Below are 16,202 nucleotides of genomic sequence, written 5' to 3'. Positions count from 1 at the left end.
TCGCAGACTGATTGAGCGACAACTTTAAACCATTAGAAGAATTTCCAATTTTTTCCTTATGGCAAATTAATAATAATAACAATTTGATATATTAGGTTTAGTAATAATTAATATCGTTTCTTAGTATTCGTTTAGAATCCTATTTGCCGCTAACTTTATCAACATAACCTACAAATGGCAGAAATTCTTCCTACAATGGAAGAAAAGAAAATGGCTGCAAAAAATATCTGTTGTACTATTGGTCAAGATACTGTTAGCGTCAGAAAATGGCACCGTTAGGGTTAAAAATATATTGGAAAACGACATTAATTATTACTAGACCTAATTTATTAATGAACACACGAAGTAGAAAAACATTTGGTTACGTTACGAAGAAAGTTAATATTCTTTTACCAACTTCCACTTTATCCAACATACGTTCCATTCAAGTAGGACTTTAAAGGATTACGATAAGGTGCCTGATGAACACTCTTACATGGTGAGCTTGGTGATTCTTCAATGGGTCACTAGAAAGGGAACCTTCTGAATGAACGTGCACGCGTACTTACTCATGTTACCCTAACGTAACACGAACCATCATCCTTTGTTAACATTTAAAATTAAATATGATCTTCCTGATAGTTTGAAATCGTTCGATCTAACACCAATCAACACCAATCAGTTCTATTTAAACACGTAATCAAAACAATACTAACTTGTTTCATAGTTTTCTAATCAAATCATCAATTTTATAATATGTGAACATTTTGTAGTAACGTATTTCATTCAAAAATTCGTTAGAGAAACACTATTATATCTGTTGTAAGTAGTGTGTTCTCATATATATATGTGTGTGTGTGTGTGAGTGCGCGAAGGCAGCCGGTGGAAGACGAAGATGAAGACGAAGTGGTAGGAACCGAACCTCACGAAGAAAGAAGAAAGAAGAGGAAAGAAGGGCGCGTGTCGGTCGCGTGCCACTCGACGAGATGTGACTCGGTGTCTGCGACCCTCTCCTCGTCCTTTAACCCCTCCCAAACTACAGTAGCGGATTTCACGCTTCCGTTCTAATCATCTGACACAGTTCCCTTCTGCTTTTTTCTGGCGGGGGTGGGGGAGAGGGCTTTTTCCTTTTACCTGAGATTAAATGTTTTATCTCGTTCACTTGATCATCCGAACGTTTCGTAGAAAAGAAGAATAATATTATTATTTAATCATACTGAGATATTAATTAGATTGAAATATATATAATTGATAATAATAATAATGAATTCATTTTTTTAAGTCAATAATAAAGCAAATATTTATTTTGCTCGTTAATATATATATATTTAATCTTAGAATAAATTTGGATTCGAGTATAACTTTGATTAAACTTATTTTATGTTATATATAACATGTTTATATGTTATATTAAACTTATTATATATTATATTATATGAAATATTATTTATACGCAAGTTGATTACGATTTAGATGAATTAAATTATAAATCGAAGATTTCTATAGCAATGTTAAATGTAAAGTAATATATCATATAAATTTTTGAAAGGACATGTGTCATTCACCGTAGGGCGAAGTACCTCTTGAATCCATCACTGTACCCTTCAGGACCACGACCTTAAGGCCCCCTCATCGTCTCGTCTACTTCCTCTTCCTTCCTCCGCCCTCTCATTTTTTCATCTTCTCCTTGAAGCCGTCTGGACTATGGCAATGGAAGAAAGAAACCACCCTGAGTGAGTATATCCAGGGTGGCAATGAGTGTGTTCCTCTTTAACCGTGTGCGAGGATTTTTAAAAAGGAGACAATAAGATCAACGGGAGAAAAAGAGATAGATACGTCAGATTTAATCCCCTTTTTTTTCTATCTAACAATCGTACAGATTATCTGATTCGAGATGATCTATTCAAAATGTGAACCTACATGTTTCCTTTCTATTATTATCCTTAACGTTCGATAAACTTTCATCGTTTTTTCTCGTTCTCTTTTTCTTCCTAATAATGATATATTTTTTTAAATATCATCAAAGTAATAAAATCGTTTAGATAAATTTTGCAATTATTTTCTTCATCAAGATTTCCTACAAAATCGAACATAACCTCGAAAAATGATCGTATTTTAAACAAAAATCAGAAAATATCTCATCGATTAACATATACATTTATATTTTTCATTAAATTTTATAAGAAAAAAAAAACTATAAGATTTATCAATATTCCTAATTAAAACCAAAAACAAAAACAAGAATAAAATAAAACTTATCGACCGACTTAGTTAACGATCGAAACGATTAAAATGGCAGCGCTCGTTTGTTCTTGACAAATGTTAACAAGAAGAAAAAAAGGAAATAAAAGAGAGAAGAAGGGGTGGGCTGAGGGGGGTTAAAGGGAGAAAAAACGTAGGAATTACTCGAGTAAAGGAAAAGGGAGAAACGGTGAAGGGGGTAAGGGAAGGGGAAGGGCCCGTTCTCTATCTTTTCGTTCGTCGTCTCGATCGAGATCCGCAGACGGGGTTGGGTCCGGTCCGGTCCGGTCGAGTGTAGAATTTCGTCGTGAAATTTTAGTGAATGAACCCTCGTGACTCGCGCTTTTGAATGGAAACCGACGGGCCAGTTTTTACGAAAACACCATTGCCACAGGATGCGGGTGCGGACAGAGAAACAGAAGGAAGATAGAATGAGAAAGAGAAAGACAGATAGATAGATAGAATGAGAGATAAAGAGAGAGAGAGGGAAAGAAAGAAACGGGGAGATCCCTTTACTTTTATCGTATTTGTTTTTTTTTTGGTTCTTTTTTTTAAATCGTTTCTCTGGTGATGCTGGTGGTGGTGGTGGTGGTGGTGGTGGTGAATGAAAGAAAAAGAGAGATAGAAGATCGCCAGCTGATCGCTTCTGCCTTTGAAAAGGTTTCGCAAAATGCGAGCACGTGCTCGTGTGCGTAAGCCTCCCTTTTTAGGTTTGCATGGTTAGTTGCCACCTGCGAAGCCGGATCGTTTCTTATTCCGATTCTTTTATCAAAATCCGTCATTCCCGATTGTACTACTTTTTATAATTTTCAGATAAATTTTATGTTATTACTCTTCCAATTGTATTATAATATTTTTAAATGTACTGATTCTAATTTTAATTGAATTATTTTCATACTTTTAGACAAATTTTTTATAATTTCGAACAATTTTTTTTGTATTCTCTTACAAATAAATTCTCAATAAAAATCATCTTTCTTGGTATAATAATAAGAATAAAAGATGATATAATAAAAGAATATTTATGTCAAGGATATATCAATTTATCCGATAATATAATTATTATTGGTCTAAATTAATCGATATTATCAATTCACGATCGAAATCATATGTCCCTTTGTATTGTATATGATTGTTAGAAAAAGTATAGTAGGGGTAGGGGGAAAGGGCAAGTGGCTGTACGACGAGACATAAAAAAAGTAATGTAAAGGGTGGTGTGCCATAGTGGTGGGAGTAGATTCAAGGGTCCGAAACAGGCTGCTGCTCGTTGTCTCTCCGGAAGGAACTGTCTCCCTTTATCCCTAAAGACATTCCTTCCAACACGAGCCAACGTACCCTAAGACGGTGTTCTCCCACTTTTATGAACCACATGTATACATACATACATACATATGTACTTATATATTACTCCCCCGTTTCTCCCCGTTAACCTTTTTCACCCAAACCTAAATTAAGAATCGTTCCGTTCATCATATTTTCCCTTCTTTATTTTTTTCAATACATATTTTGCATCTAAAATTAATTAAAATTGAATTTCCTATAATGAAAATGATTAATTAGATGATTAAAAATGTTGATAATAAATCGTAACACAATCGATGTGCGTTTGTTTGAACGTTTGAAACAGGAAATTGTCTATGTTTCTAAATGATTCATCCGTGTTGGTAAATGTAAAATGGGAATAGTAGGAATCGGTTTTATCTAGCTGGCTAGTGTCATTGCACTCTCTACTAAGCCCTAGCCGCGAAAGTACACGTAAACGGCTGAAAATTTGTGCTGGCACGCGACCAAAATTTCTCCCTTTTTCTTCGTCTTTCATCTTCCAGAGAGAGAGAGAGAGAAGAAGAACCTTGGGGTTCGGAGACTACTACGACTGGATGGAATCAAACTCGTCTTCTCGTAGTCTTTCTCAATTATTTGAATTCTTTTCTACGATATACGCCGCGTAAAAAATATACAGAAATCAATCCACGCTTAATTTAAGGGAAATTTATCGACTAACTTCGTGTTGTTAATTTCGTGTCGCTATGCGCGCGCATCGTAAATACCGGCTAACTTCATCCTGTTAATTTCGTGTCGCTGTGCTGCGCGCGCATCGTAAATACCGGCTAACTTCATCCTGTTAATTTCGTGTCGGTGTGCTGCACGCGCGCATCGTAAAAATTCACTCTAATTTTTTCCCAAACGCGTCTAAAGAAATATAACTTCAAAAATTCATCAGAAACAATTCCATCTTCAACCCGCTATTCCAATCTTCGTATTTTATCTATTAAACAGGAAAACAAAATTATACGAATAGTCGTAATCAATTAACGGAGCACACACAAACAAAATTCTTAACTTCATTTTAGAAAAATATATTGATAATATTTTTATATCTTAGTCGGAACAAAAAATTGAAACTGTCGTCGCGTCGCCTTGGGGGTTAAAGTATTTTGGCAACGATATCAAGCAGAAATATTTTGCTAACGAAGTAACACGCCCGTGACATGTCTAATAGTATTTCTTACGAATAAAATGTAGAATAGGAAGAAGAAGAAGAAGAAACAAACAACAAATAAAATAAAATAAAATAAAATAAAGGAATGAAAGGGAAGGAAGGAAAGAAGGAAGGAAGGAAGGCCCACCTACGCGGAAAGTTAACACCGCATAACTGAGTAAGACTAAAATCCAAGATGAGAGAGAGAGAGTAGAACTTATTCTAATCTTTCGTGTCCTCGTACCTAATCTCATGACTCGCGGATGACCGTGGAATAGAAGAGAGAGAGAGAGAGAGAGAGAGGGAGGGAGAAAGAAAGAGAGAGAGAGAGAGGTGATTTACCCGGAGAATACGACAGCTGCATCGAGCCACCGGCCTGAAAATAGCTCGACAACCCCATGCCGAGACACCAAACTCACTTTCTTTCTTTCCTTCTCTATCTGTCTGTCTGTCTGTTCGTCCGTCTGTCTTTTTTCCACCGATCTTTCTTACTCGTTTTATCCAGTTTGACAAAAAAACCTACCCACCCACCCACGAACCTTTTAAAACAGTAATCGCGTGCTACTCTTCTACTTTACGGGGGAAAGAAAAAAAGAAAAAAGGAATTGTTCGATGGTGGTTGATACTTTCGTCGAAAAAAAGGGGTAGGAGGTTGATAGGGAATCCCTTAAGCCTAAATCCTTAAGTTCCAATAGACGAGTGTTGATTTATTGGAGGGAAACATACGTTTCCGGATTGTTTATCTGTACTTTGTGTAATATTTTATGTATATATTAGACTTCATTTCTTTTTCTCCAACCGTTTTTTTAATTTTGTTCATCGTTCTCTCTATGGGGGTATCATTTCTAAATGACACTTCGTCTTTCGTCGTAAGGTTGACTAAAAAACATTCTACCTCTTCTCGACTACGATGTTTTCTTTAAGATCTATTTCTTCGTACTTAATCTCTCCTTCTTCTTTCTTTTTCCTTTTTTTTTTCTTTTTTGTCTTCTTCTTCTTCTTCTTCTTTTTTTGCGGCTTCCTTTTGAAAGGCAAAGTATTTAGCCCCCTAGCTCGTGACCCCTTCCGGTTTCGACTTAATTTTATTTATAGGATTTATTATCGCAACCGATTCTTTAATTTTCATAAAAACAAAATATCAAAATTAAAATATAATCGATCAAAAATCATAACCGATAGTTTAGACTTTTTCTTGAAAGCAAGCACGTGGTCGATCCATCCGCGTTGATTACTATCTCTCTCTCTCTCTCTCTCTCTCTCTCTTCTTAACTTCTTCCTACACACCTGGAGCATTTCCAAGATTTTGACGAAAATACTTCGAACGTTTAGGCGTCCCACCGCGAGAATACCTTCGGGCACCTGTAGGATGCGTGTCGTTTGCCGGAAGAAAAACATCGACGAATAAAAAAAAGAAAAAGAAAATAAATAAAACGAGCGGAGAAAGAAATGAAAGATCAACAAGAAAATGAAGAAGAAGAAGAAGAGGAACAAGAGAAATTCGTTTAGTGTTAAGTGTGTACGAATAAAAAAAGAAAAGATTCTAAACGTGGCTATAACACCGATGAAAAAAACTTATCACACCCGTTGATACACCAATAATAAACATGGTTGTTCGTAAACGATGACGATACACTACACACTACTCGTACATCCGTTCTGGCAAAGACTCGGAATTGCGTCAACGAGAATATACTATACTAAAGAATAAGAGACTCGTGACTTTATTTTCGATACGTTTAAGCGGCGTCGTCGATACGCGTGCTCGATCATGATGCCGATTCTACTTTGGACACCTGTTAGCTCGACGAATGATACAATTTCTTAAAATAATCTACGAAAAGGTAAACAACTTTTTTTGGGAATGTACTCTATTTCAATATAATTATTATTAGAATTATTTTGGATATTGATTAAGGAACCAAAAGATTGTCTAATGAAATAATTAAAATTATCTTATGATATCTTTAAATCTATATAATTATCTTTAAATCTAATTTCGTGTTTAGGAATTCAATCAAACACGTAAACAATACACCAAGCTGGCTATGACGCGACTAACTTCATGCTGTTAATTTCATATCGGTGTGCGCGCGCATCGTAAATATCGGCTAACTTCATCCCGTTAATTTCGTGTCGCTGTGCATGCTCATCGTAGGAATTCACTCTCGTCATTTGTTTACCTAACGCGCCAAAAGAAGTATTACTTCAAAAATCATATACTGCATTATAAAATATTGAATGTATAATTTATAATTATTATAGGGTACCAGAAAAAGTAATGTAATTCCTGTTCTAGCAAAAACTTCCATGTTCTAGCAAAAACTTCCATGTTCTAGCAAAAAAAAAACGAAATAATTCGCGATCAAACTAAATCTCTGATTTTAATAAAAAATAATCAAAGAACGTTGGTATAGCGTTGATCTTTAAAACGAAGTGAAAAGTCGTAAGCAAGCAAGGAGAACGTCGGTTTCTATCTCGTAGAAGAAAAAGAAGAAGAAGAAGAAGAAGAAGGTGGTAGAGAGACAGATATAACGGGTATGTATGTACGTTCTTCTCCTCGTTCGTGTCTTTGGTGGCTGTACGAGAGGATAGAAGAAGCAGGTTGGTGCGCTGGGTGGTTCTTCTGGCATGACGCCAGGCGTCCGCCGAATTTAGCACCGCGACGCTGACTAACTCGCGTGGCATTCATTCAATAGTCGACTAAAAAGCTCCCTGCCACCCCCTCGTCCCGCCCCTTAATGCCTTCCTTGCATACTCCATTCTTTCGAGAACTACGATAGGAACGTTATATTCGTCAAAAACATTTACATTGTCCGTACGTTACACTCGAATTATTTTTCTTTTTATCTTATTCAACTGTTCTCCAAAATGGCTGCTCTTAATTGCATTCTTTTTCTATATGTTCGAGTTAGATTTATTATTACAGTTACAATTCAATTTCAATTTTAATTTACTATGAACAATCTTAAATTAGAACTAATGTTTAATTAATATGTATATATATTTAAATAAATAGAAATAAATAATGATCTATCGGATAATAACTATACGTTTATCGTAAGATTTGGGATTCGAATTTGAAGGGATAGTATATTTTAAAATGTTAACTGCTCGATTTAATATGATTTAAGTATGGATGGCGCATGTTTGGTGGCATGCTTGAAAATACAACATTTTGCCAAAGCATTTGCTTGCTTGCTTGCTTGCTTGCTTGGTTACTTGCTTGCTTGCTATCATTTGACGCACACAACGGGATTGAAAACGAAAGAAAAAGAAAATGAGAATGAGTGTGTGTGTGTGAGAGAGAGAAAGAAGGAGAGAAGAGTTCTATTTTGAACGGAAGAACGATCGGTGTGCCAGACAAACGCGAGATCTACCTTTTTATCTCGTTCTTTCGATCACGAAGCTAACACAAGAGCAACACGTTGTTACATTCTCTTAATATAAGTGTCCAAATAATTATTTGATCTCTTACAATTGGTTAAAACGTACTGTCGTTTGTTTTTCCATTTTCTAAATCAATTTTCTTTCGTACAACTCTCATTCACGAATAAATCAAATTAAAATAAATTATTAATTATAATAAAATAAATAAGATCGTGATTATATTATTAAATTTGTTATTCATTTGAAATTTGAATTGATGAAAATCTAGAACAGAATTGGATCAAATTTCAATCCCTGTATTCTTGTACGAGCTTACATGTTTCTTGGAATTTGAGGAGACATTTGCAACTCCCGATGACCGTACCTCTCCTGGAAGTATCACTCGTCTCTTCTCTTCGGCAAAAAGCTCATCTGTGTATGTGTGTGTAAGTGTATACGTGTGTACGCGTGTGCGTCTCGATGAATCATACATCCCACTAGCTTTGCTGCATTACTTTTGACTTTTTCTTTTTGTCAAGTTATAGTTTCACTATTTTTCTTCATTTTCGAAAGTTAAAGTTAAGACGAATGGGAAGAAAGAGAGAGAGAAAAAAAAAGGATTCTTGTTTTTCTATTCGTTCATTGGGCCCCCGTAAAAGTTAATGAGCTTGAGCGCGTGCCATCGATTCGACGTCGAAGGGACGGCCCTTTTTATCTTCTTCTTTACGACCCTTTCCGGGTGATCTCTAAAATCCTTTTCCAAAATTTTCTTTTTTTTTCTTCCACATTGATTTTAAATTGTAACGATGATGTTTTCGAGGTTTAAGAATAAATCGAATTCATTATTAGAGTGTCGTTTTATTTTTATAATACTTATCTTTCTTTAAATAACGTCATTATCGCAATGACCGAGAACAATAATTTCATAATAGAAAAATCGATCGATTATGGGGGGATAGCATTGTGACCTTTATTAATTTTTTTTTTTCCCCATGCACAACCCGTTGATCCGTGCCGACAAGAATCACGCTACGTATGAACGTAAGATTATCGAATAATTTCCTGTTCTTATATTAAATAGAAAGAATTATCAAGATTTTTAATTATATTTAATTATTTATATATTTAATTGTATATAAAATTATCGAATAATTTTCTGCACTTTTTTCTTCTTTTAAAAATACATATTTCCATTAACGTGGGTTACACCACCCTTCTTCGATCCTCGATATTTTTATCTATCCCAAGCGTGCTATTAATTATCTCTCGCTTCTATTTAATGACTCGAACTTCCAACACCGGAACAAAGATACAAAAAGGAACGAAAAAAAAGAAAAAAGTAAAAGAAAAAGAAAGAAAAAAAGAGAGAGAGAGAGAGAGAGAGTAAGCGAAAAAACGAGTGGACAATTTTCTTCGAGGTCGGACAAGTCTCGTATAAATAATCCCTTCGGTCATTCCGTCAATAATAACAATAATAATAACAAGAACAACGATAAAAACTAAAAAAAAAATAAAAAATAATAGAGAAAATGTAGGAGAAAAAAAAAAAAGAGGAAGAAGAAGAAGAAAAAAAGTGATCGCCTACGCTAAGATATAAAACTGGTTAACAATATTAAAACTAATAACAACGGGGGTAGTTCGTAGAAGAATAATGGTGGTAGAAAGAAGCTATCCTGAGCTAATCATTGGTCCATTATATATTTCCCTAGCATCTCGGATAGTTATGTGCACAACTCGGACAATTTATTACACTTTAGAAACGCTATAAATGTGAGGATTCGCGTATATTAGAGTGAACAGAGTACGCACACACTATTTAAATTTACATAGATATACACACCCTGAACAGAAGGGGGTAAGCAGGGGGGTAAACAGGGGGGTGAGCAGGGGGTTCACGTATATGCACAAATGCGTGATCGTATGAGGGAACAACGCTTGCAACTACTCGCCAGCTGAACGAGAAGAAGAAGAAGAAGAAGAAGAAGATGATGATGAAGAAGAAGTGGTGGTGGTGGTGGTGCTGCTGCTGGTACTAGAAGAAGAAGAAGAAGAAGAAGAAGAAGAAGGTAAAGAGGTAGAGGAAGAAGGGAAGAGTGGAGTAAGGGAGGTGTTACGCTCCTATATGTAGCCCCGAAACTTAGCCGGAGGAACTATTGCGCCCGAAATTGCCGAGGCGTACGCACCCCTGGGGCCCCCCTCACCCCCACCCCTGCCCCGCCAACGCCGCCGCAGACAAAAACAACGCGCGAGAAGAAGAAGGTTTTTCCTTTGATATTTTTTTTTTTTAATCCGCGTCGTGACGCCAAATTCCGTTCTGTTCTGTTTTTTTTTATTTGTTTTTTATCGCGTCGTCGTCCATCCCCCTGCCCCCCCCCCGTTTTTATTCGCAAAGGATTTAATCCTTTCGTTTTTTTGTTTTGTTTTGTTTTCTTTTTTTTTGATAATTATATATTTTACTTCGATTACTTTGATTCCGTTTCTTTCCGTTTTTTATTTCTTTTTTCTTTTGTTCGGGATAATTTTTATTGGAAAAGAAAAGAAAAATTCGCGTGTGTTGCGTTCAATGTGTGGACAAGATTTTGATTGTTCGAAGTTGAGAGAAAGGCCAATCATGGTTTGTGTGATACTTTGAGAAAAATATCAAGTGGTGAAGAAGAAGAATAAGAAGAAGAAGAAGAAGAAGAAGAAGATAAGAAGAAGGGGAGGAAAAAAAGAAGATGCCGAGGGCTTTCCTGATCACTCATCGCCGATACAACGGCGTCGAGGAGGAGTTCGATACTTCCGCTGGAGGTGCGAATGTTTTTTTGTTTTGTTTTATAATTTAACCCTTTGCACTCGAGGCCTTTTTCGCAAGAGGGTTGTTTGACGTTTTGACGTATGAATGTTTGCTTAAAGAAATTATTCTATTGTTCAATCGGTAATAATAATTGAAAATAAATCGTTATTTGTCAAAAGAAAGATGAAAGCATTCATTTAATTCGATAATTATTAACGTGAATCAAAAGTTCGTGTGCTTATTGTGTCGAAATTTTATTTCGAAACTGTATATAATGGATTGTTTCATTTTTTCTTTTTGTAAAATTTACTTTGGAAATATTAATATATATATATATATAAAAGAAAAAAACGCGCATGATTTTATGGTTCATCCTAATAGTGGACAGAATAATAACATGCTTATGTTTAATATTTGAAAGATTTAAGAATAAATTGAACAATTTGAAGCTTTCGTTAAACTTGATAAGTATAACACAAAAGTATAATAGGCTTAGTTTACTATGGGTAAAGTGTGTGTGTGTAGTTTAAAAAATTTATAGATTGAAAAATAAATTAAACAAATTGAAACTTTCGTGCTTATGTTTAATAGTTTGAAGATTTTGAAGATATTTTGAATAAATTTAACAAATTGAAGCTTTCTTTCAACTTGATAAGTATAAGACAAAAGTATAATAGGCTTAGTTAGCTAGGAGTAAAGTGGTTTAAATCTTTTGAAGATTTAAGAATAGTAGATACTAGATGCGTCACAAAGTTCTTACGACGCATACCGTCGCGATGCCGTCAACCCCTCCAAAGCTCTTTACAAGCGCAAGCAACACGCACACGCGTTCGAAAATACGCGGAATGAGCGAGAAAGAAGAGAGAGAGAGAGAGAAAATGAAGCACGCTATTTCCGTTCTCCCCAAAAACGGAGCTGCGAGCAAACTCTCGAAAGTGCTTGCTTGCCTTGCCTTGCCTGCGTGTTTCACGAACCATCATGAATTTACTGCTCGGATTTACTGCTCATAACCAAAATCCATTTGGTTGATATAAATCCGTGGAAAAAGCTCGTGTACTGCTCCGGAAACGATAAAACTCATCGAAAACCTAACGTAAGAAAGTTTCCAACGGCGATAGGAAAATCGAGTATGCGAATTAAACAAATAATTAAACAATTAATTATATTGCAACGTCATATTATTTCATTCTTTGTTTTCCTTTTTTTTATATATATACGTTCAAAGTAAATTAACTGGAAAGTATTTACTTCTAGTAGTTTAATTCGACGTTTATTCGACGACGAGAATAAAAAAGAACCACCTGTAGAGTTTTGAAATCATCGATAAATCTTGCAGGAGTGAAGGATTTTGATTTGTAGAATAAAAGAGGAAAAAAAGGAATCTGTGAGTAATCTATCGTTATCAAGATTCTTCTCTATGTGTATCTCACGTTCACGTTGCTTCCGTTTCTTACTTTACGCGAGAGATAGAAATAAAAAAACAGACAGGAAAAGTTTGTGATGTCGATAGGAATTTATACGAGTTCGAGACTCTTATTGGAAGTTTGCCAGACCAACTCGAGTATTGTTAACACTCGAGCTTTCAACGTTTCGATGCTAAACCATCGATAATATAATATGTTAGAGTACGTTGAACGCACGATACAAGGAACTTGAAAGATAATCTGTTACAAATATTTGAAAAAGATAACGAAAGACAACAACAAGAATATAACAAAATATAAAGATATTCACAGTTAATATCAATCATCATCCTATGTAATCATTAAAAAATAAATAAATAAATAATTTTTATTTGTGTATCGTAAATAAAACACGTGTTGTGTATATAAAAATACTAGAATAAATATCTTGAATATAGATATCAGTTCGTATACTAAATTTAAGGGAGATTTATCGACCAACTTCATGCTGTTAATTTCATGTCTGTATGCGCGCGCATCGTTAATATCGGCTAACTTCATCCCGTTAATTTCGTGTCGCTGTGCTGCACGCGCATCGTAAATAGATTACTCCCATCATTTGTTTCCTTAATACGACAAAAAAAGTATATTATTCAAAAAAATATATATTATTCTTTTTTTATACACAGGTCAAAGTCCTGAACGAGGGGTTAGGTTAGCCGAATATGGCAGTGCCCAGCCTACTTCCGATGGTGCTAGCGAATGCGGTAGCGAGACCTCCTCGGAATGTCCCGAAGAATTGTACAACCTTACGAAACTTGCGGAAGTCAGCCTTGCTGCAGCAGCTGGTACCCTAATTCATCCTAACAATGTGATCTATCAACGATCAAGTTCACCGAGATTTAACGAACCCGTGGAAAAATGTGCTAGAACGATTGTACCCAGAATTAAGGATCATCATTATCACCATCACCATCATCATCATCATAATAATAATAATAATAATAATAATAATAATAATAATCTTCATCATCAACCCCAACGAATTCAGGAACGGCGAACTACCTACGAGGAAAAACAAAGCTTGGAAAAAACTAGATTCTTCTTCGAGAGTATAGAAAACGAACAAGAGGTACTTGGAATTAAAAGACTGTCTCCTCATCATCAACGTCTTCATCATAGAAATCATAATAATAATACTAATAATAATAATATTCAAACACATCATACACGGGAAGAAATTACTTTCCCAACGGAAAAGAAAATTGAATCACCACCAAAATCAAATAATAATGTCAGTGAATCGAATCCCGTTACTCAACAATCACGTCGAACAACTATTCAGGGTAACGTTGAAACGACAAAAAACGAGGATAGCGAGGATCACGAGTGTCCCGATTGTGGTAAAAAGTATTCTACATCGTCAAATCTTGCCAGACACAGGCAAACTCACAGATCACTGGGTGACAAGAAGGCAAGGAGGTGTCCCCATTGCGACAAGGTTTATGTCAGCATGCCTGCCTTCAGTATGCACGTTAGGACACATAATCAGGGTTGCAAGTGTCACTATTGTGGCAAGTGCTTTTCCAGGCCATGGTTGCTTCAAGGACACATACGCACGCATACAGGTAATTCGATTGATATTTAAACCTAAAGCTAACCTCAAAAAATCAAGCGAATCTTACTCATTCATTTTGTTCTGTTTGTTTTATCTTATCGACGATAGGTGAGAAACCGTTCAAATGCACGATCTGCAACAAAGCGTTCGCCGACAAATCGAATCTACGCGCACACATACAAACCCACTCCAATACGAAACCCCACGTGTGCGCTAGATGTGGTAAGGCGTTTGCTTTGAAATCATATTTATACAAACACGAAGAATCTTCTTGCATGCGAGCGCATCATCATCATCATCATCGATCCACAATCGAGAAGAACGAATCTAGCGAACGAAAGACGAATTCTACTAATTCATCGTCGACAACGTCTGGTAGAACGAACGAGCCTATATCAACGGCTTTGGATGGTTTCAACGATTCACAAAATTCGACAACGACGGCAATGGCCACGACGAATACAACAACAACAACAACTACGACGACTTCCTGTGTGACAGCATCACCGACTAGCGTGATAGTTCCACGTTTAACTATTCAACGCGATCAAAACTCGAATTCTTCAGCATTTTCAGCTATCATCAAACACACTGGCGGTGGTGGTCCTAGTGAAAGTGACCCTTCACCACCTGCCAAACGTATTTTCAAAGAACAACTTCACGGGAAGTCGCAAGATAACAAAACTACTGAGATCGTTTCAAGCATGGTCATCAGAACCTCGGTGATATCACCCAATCCAGAACACTTGGGTAGATTCAATGACGCTAAAAAATCTTCCAATACTTTTGATTATACCGAGTCAACGAGAACTTCTGCTTTCTCGAGACCCACAACGATGACACTCAATTTAGCGATCGCGTGAAATTGAAACGTAGGATCACACGTTTTTTTTTATTGTTCATCCTCTGTTACATTTATTTCTCTCTTGTTTTTTTTCTTTTCTTTTTTTTCTTTTCGATATAGAACGAAATTTGTTTGCGTTATATCGATTTCCGACACGTGATGATGACAATGTGCTGATTTTTTTTTTCAAATAATTATCGAAAGGCATTACGTGTACATATACCGGGTATTGTCTAAAGTATCTTCCTAATTAGGGACCACGTAGAGAATAATCGTTACTAATATTTAAACGTTCTAGACATTATACTCGTATGTTTAAATGGAGTGCTTCCTTTTGGTTTCTTTTTTTGTTCTTCGATTGATCCTGCCTTCAAAATTAAATCTTTATTCTTTTTCTTTTCATTTTTTATTATTATTATTATATTTCATCGTCAGGACTGAGGCACAAATTTTTCCCAAGATACACGACGCGTCATTATTTTATTACGAATCCTAATCGAATGAAAGTGCCATTGAGATACAATTTACAGTTTAGAATTAAAATTCATCGATAATATCTTTTCACGTGCTCTTCAAGGCAGCTGCTAAAAAGGTGTCTCGAATTGTATATAATCGTACGAGAGTACTTAGTCAATGAGTTATACAAAAAAAAGAAAAAAAAACAAAAAAGAACATTGGCGAAATCATAGTGATATTAGATTTGTATAATAGTATTTAGAAATATTGCCTTAAATTAGGATAATGCGATCGAATATTTGATAAATTCGAATAAAAGAAATTTCTCATTAGATTTAGTCCGGATTAAAGTAATTATTTAAAATAAGTTATACTCTCTCTCTCTCTCTTTTCTCTCTCTCTCTCTGAGATTAACAATTTTTAATAAGAAATCGTGAAAATAATCGTAGAATGTTTAAAACATGGATTTAAATAAGATATAATTAATATCATATTATTTACTTATAATATCTCGAATGTGTATTCTATCTGTGATTCAACAAAATTGTATAGAGATAAAGCTTGTATGTGTGTAAGTATGATTTAATCTATAAGTATGATAATTTAAGAATTTTATTTTCATTTGTTTCATCCGTTACCGACCGTCGGTAAGGATCTGAGTGTGAACTAGTCGAGTCCGTTTTGCTACAACGAGCGTAACCCTTTGCGTCGTTAAAAAATTATTCATGCGAGTACTTTTGTAATAATTCTCTCTTGTAAGAATGTTTTTTATTTTCTATCCGACGATGAGATGTTGAAAAATATAAAACAAGAAGAAAGAAAAAAAGAAAGAATATTATCATAGGTCGATAAGGTAGGAATTTGCCACGAGTGAGGTGGTTACCATGAGAACTCGAGTGGCAACGGTTATTAATAAACAAACAAATATATAATATTATTAATATTTAGTCAAAAAAAAAGAAAAAACAGAAAAAGAAAATGAAATTATTATAAGATAATTTGATTTTCTCTTTAGATCGTTAAATTATCAATTGTGTTAT

At 35.2% G+C, this 16,202-nt stretch overlaps 1 protein-coding gene across 1 annotated transcript; it reads left to right on the top strand.

Moving 5' to 3' along the window:
* Positions 1-10,117: 10,117 nt before the first annotated feature.
* Positions 10,118-15,496, top strand: LOC122518713 (zinc finger protein 433). Its single transcript, XM_043637770.1, has 3 exons — positions 10,118-10,855; positions 12,934-13,872; positions 13,971-15,496. Exons 1-3 carry the CDS (start codon positions 10,783-10,785, stop codon positions 14,723-14,725), a joined length of 1,767 nt encoding a protein of 588 aa, XP_043493705.1. The 5' UTR covers positions 10,118-10,782; the 3' UTR covers positions 14,726-15,496.
* Positions 15,497-16,202: the final 706 nt, after the last annotated feature.

Source organism: Polistes fuscatus, unplaced genomic scaffold (assembly GCF_010416935.1).
Source record: "Polistes fuscatus isolate 324 unplaced genomic scaffold, CU_Pfus_HIC Scaffold26, whole genome shotgun sequence".
NCBI classification, from domain to species: Eukaryota; Metazoa; Arthropoda; class Insecta; order Hymenoptera; family Vespidae; genus Polistes; species Polistes fuscatus.
This window is presented reverse-complemented; position numbering and strand designations above follow the sequence as displayed.